This window comes from Denticeps clupeoides, chromosome 10 (assembly GCF_900700375.1).
Source record: "Denticeps clupeoides chromosome 10, fDenClu1.1, whole genome shotgun sequence".
NCBI classification, from domain to species: domain Eukaryota; kingdom Metazoa; phylum Chordata; class Actinopteri; order Clupeiformes; family Denticipitidae; genus Denticeps; species Denticeps clupeoides.
The window spans coordinates 808032-810922 of NC_041716.1; the positions used below are offsets into that span (position 1 = coordinate 808032).

The window sequence follows — 2891 nt, forward strand, 5'->3', positions numbered from 1 at the left end:
CTTTATGAGAAACGAAAACGCCCCCGGCGCGCCGCTCTGCTGTTCTCATCCCGTCCGCCAGGTGGCGATACCGCCCGGCGCGGCCCGTATTTATACCCAGAGGCTGTGGCGGCGGGGGGGACGAAGAAGAGAAAAACAGTCGCTGATGCCGGACATAAATCTTTAAAAGAAATAAAACTACCGCCGAGAAGGAGAAGCTGCCGAGCGGGGGTCAGGAAACCTCCGGTTCCACTCATGGGCGCTCACTGGTCCCGGAGCTGCGACGCCCTCCTGGCCGGAACCGACACGTCCGGGCGACAGGGGCTGCATGCCGGCGACGGGGACGACTCGCTGGACGGCCTGGACAGACAGGAGGACATCGCCCAGTTCCCCTACGTGGAGTTCACCGGTCGGGACAGCATCACCTGCCCCACCTGCCAGGGAACCGGCCGCATCCCGTCAGGTCAGGAGCTCCTCCGAAGTGGCTTCAGCTGACATGAAAAAGTGACTTTGTGAGATGATTTAACATTAATATGAGTTCCCCCAGCCTGTCTATGGTGCTGCGGTGGCTAGAAATGGCGACAGGTGTAAAGAGTGTTTTGGTCGTTCTGCTTCACCGTCCAGAGAACGGCAGCTCAGACGGTCGGATCTTGAGTTTGTCCCATTATGATGTCATAAGGTGAAAGGTTACCTCCCGTTTCTCATGTTTTTTCCACACAGAGAATGTCCCTAAAACATGATCTCATGGCCGTCCTGGCTTCCGGACGCATGAAGCATTGCAGTCGCTCGGTTATTGGATGCAAAAATGAGCACAAATGAATTTTTTAGCTCCGTCATGCGAGACTCTGAAGATCCAGCAGGTTCATTTTATAATTATTCTGAAAAACCGCGACACGACTTCCTGTCTGCACCAAACATCGTGGTTGGTGGATGGTGTTGTTGACGCTCAACTGTTATAGGCCGCTCTCCTCCTAGCCCCGCCTCTCTCCTCCTCATTAGCATTTAAAGCTACAGACGGTGAAACGGCGCGTCCGGGGAAATCTCATTGTGGGACTGGATCAGAGCGGCTGTAATTCTGCACCGAGAGACTTCAGATACAGAATTAAGGACCAACAAGACCGACATAATCTAAAAAAATAATAATGTCAGTGGACATTATAAATAAATGAATAAAACTTTGATTGTGCAGGGCAGCTGAACGAGTTGGTGGCTCTGATTCCCTACAGTGACCAGAGGTTACAGCCGCACAGGACGTAAGTCACCTGACATCATTCCTGCTGCTGGTGAGTGTGTGGGGGTTTAAACCGAGTTTAATGTTCCTCACAGGAAGCTCTACGTGGTTCTGTCTGTGGTGGTTTGTCTGCTGGTCTCCTCGCTGGTGGCCTTCTTCATGTTTCCTCGTCCAGTGGTGGTCGAGGATGATGGGATACGCTCGGCGACGGTGCTGTTTGACCGCAACAACAGCAAAGTTCTCATCAACATGACGGTGACTGCCGGCGCGCTTGAGATGACGCGTCCGGGTCGGCGGTTCCTGCTTTTGTTCATGGTCCTTTCCCTCCTTCCTCCAGAGCTCGCTGAACTTCACCAACTCCAACTTCTTCACGGTGCTGGTGGACAGCGTCAGCTGCCAGGTCCTCTACATGAAGACGGTCATCGGCACCCAGCAGCTGGGCAACGTCATCAACATCCAGCCGCTCAGCCAGAGGCAGGTGGGACGCGTCCGCGACGCCGGCCGCGAATAATCCCGCCCGAACGCTGATGCGACTTTTCAACATTTTGCCGGCAGGTCAACTTCACCGTCGGGGTGGAGATCAGCGGAAGCCTCTCGTATGTCTAGTGAGTGGAAACCAGGCTACTCGGTGGGAGTAAACCTTGTAAAGTGAAGTGATTGTCACACGTGATACACAGCAGCACAGCACAGGGTGCACACAGTGAAATTTGTCCTCTGCATTTAACCATCACCCTGAGTGAGCAGTGGGCACCATGACAGGCGCCCGGGGAGCAGTGTGTGGGGACGGTGCTTTGCTCAGTGGCACCTTGGCGGCTCAGGATTCGAACCGGCAACCTTCTGATTACGGGGCCGCTTCCTTAACCGCTAGGCCACCGCTGCCACCACGTGTAGTCACGTGTAGTCTTTACCGTCGGCTTCGTTCGCCACTCAGGTTTCACTCCGTGTTCATTTTCACCTCCAGCGCCTTCTGCACGATGGCCAGCATCAAAGTCCACAACATCGTGGTCTTCATGCAGTAAGTTGTCCTGCGGCGAGACCTCACGCCGACCTCCTCGCCAGATCCGGGTGTTCATGGCTGTCGTGTGTGTTGGTGCAGGACGACGGTGAAGACCTCCTACATGGTGCGCAGCGCCCAGAACACGCTGGAGGCGTACCGCTACATCGACTGCGGCTCCAACTCCACGGTCCACAAGCCCCCCGCGGTGGCCTGGTCCGACCCGCACAGCCGGCTGCAGGTCCGCCTGGTCCAGTGAGAGCCTGTGTGGGCCGGTGCCGTGGCGGGCTCGTGGCGGGCTCGCCGCGGGCGGCCGGATTCGCCAGTAATTAAGCTGTGTTGCGCACTAACTCGCTTTCTCCGGGGCGAAAAGCGGCTACTGACCCCATCGGCAGCTGCAGTTCAGTTTCGGGGCAAAAACGAGCACTGAAATGATCTGGCTTACTGTTTTTGTCTGGAAAAAAGGGAAGGGAACCGGACATTAAATAATTTATAACTTCTTGCAGTGTTAAGATAAACTATGCATTTTTATTAAAACTGAAATTTGTAAAAAGTTTTTAGATCACCATGTTTGCATTTTGTGTTTTGGCACTTGAGCAATTTAATAAAGTTTCTGTAATGTAAAGAACTTGAATGGTTCATGATGTTTGTTCCACTCACCAACTGCAGCACAAACGCGCAAAAACG

At 54.1% G+C, this 2891-nt stretch overlaps 1 protein-coding gene across 1 annotated transcript; it reads left to right on the forward strand.

Annotated features, from left to right (window-relative positions):
- The first annotated feature begins 103 nt into the window (after positions 1-103).
- LOC114797678 (transmembrane protein 106C-like) lies at positions 104-2832 on the forward strand. Its single transcript, XM_028992643.1, has 7 exons — positions 104-442; positions 1169-1232; positions 1306-1465; positions 1548-1688; positions 1766-1815; positions 2172-2225; positions 2307-2832. Exons 1-7 carry the CDS (start codon positions 235-237, stop codon positions 2461-2463), a joined length of 834 nt encoding a protein of 277 aa, XP_028848476.1. The 5' UTR covers positions 104-234; the 3' UTR covers positions 2464-2832.
- Positions 2833-2891: the final 59 nt, after the last annotated feature.

What these genes read in the sequence shown, in the direction of transcription:
- LOC114797678 (XM_028992643.1), top strand. Translation starts at nt 235, where the DNA reads ATGGGCGCTCACTGGTCCCGGAGCTGCGACGCCCTCCTGGCCGGAACC. An exon ending in AACCGGCCGCATCCCGTCAG is followed by an intron (nt 443 to 1,168) that starts GTCAGGAGCTCC and finishes TTGATTGTGCAG; the next exon opens with GGCAGCTGAACGAGTTGGTG. An exon ending in AAGTTCTCATCAACATGACG is followed by an intron (nt 1,466 to 1,547) that starts GTGACTGCCGGC and finishes TCCTTCCTCCAG; the next exon opens with AGCTCGCTGAACTTCACCAA.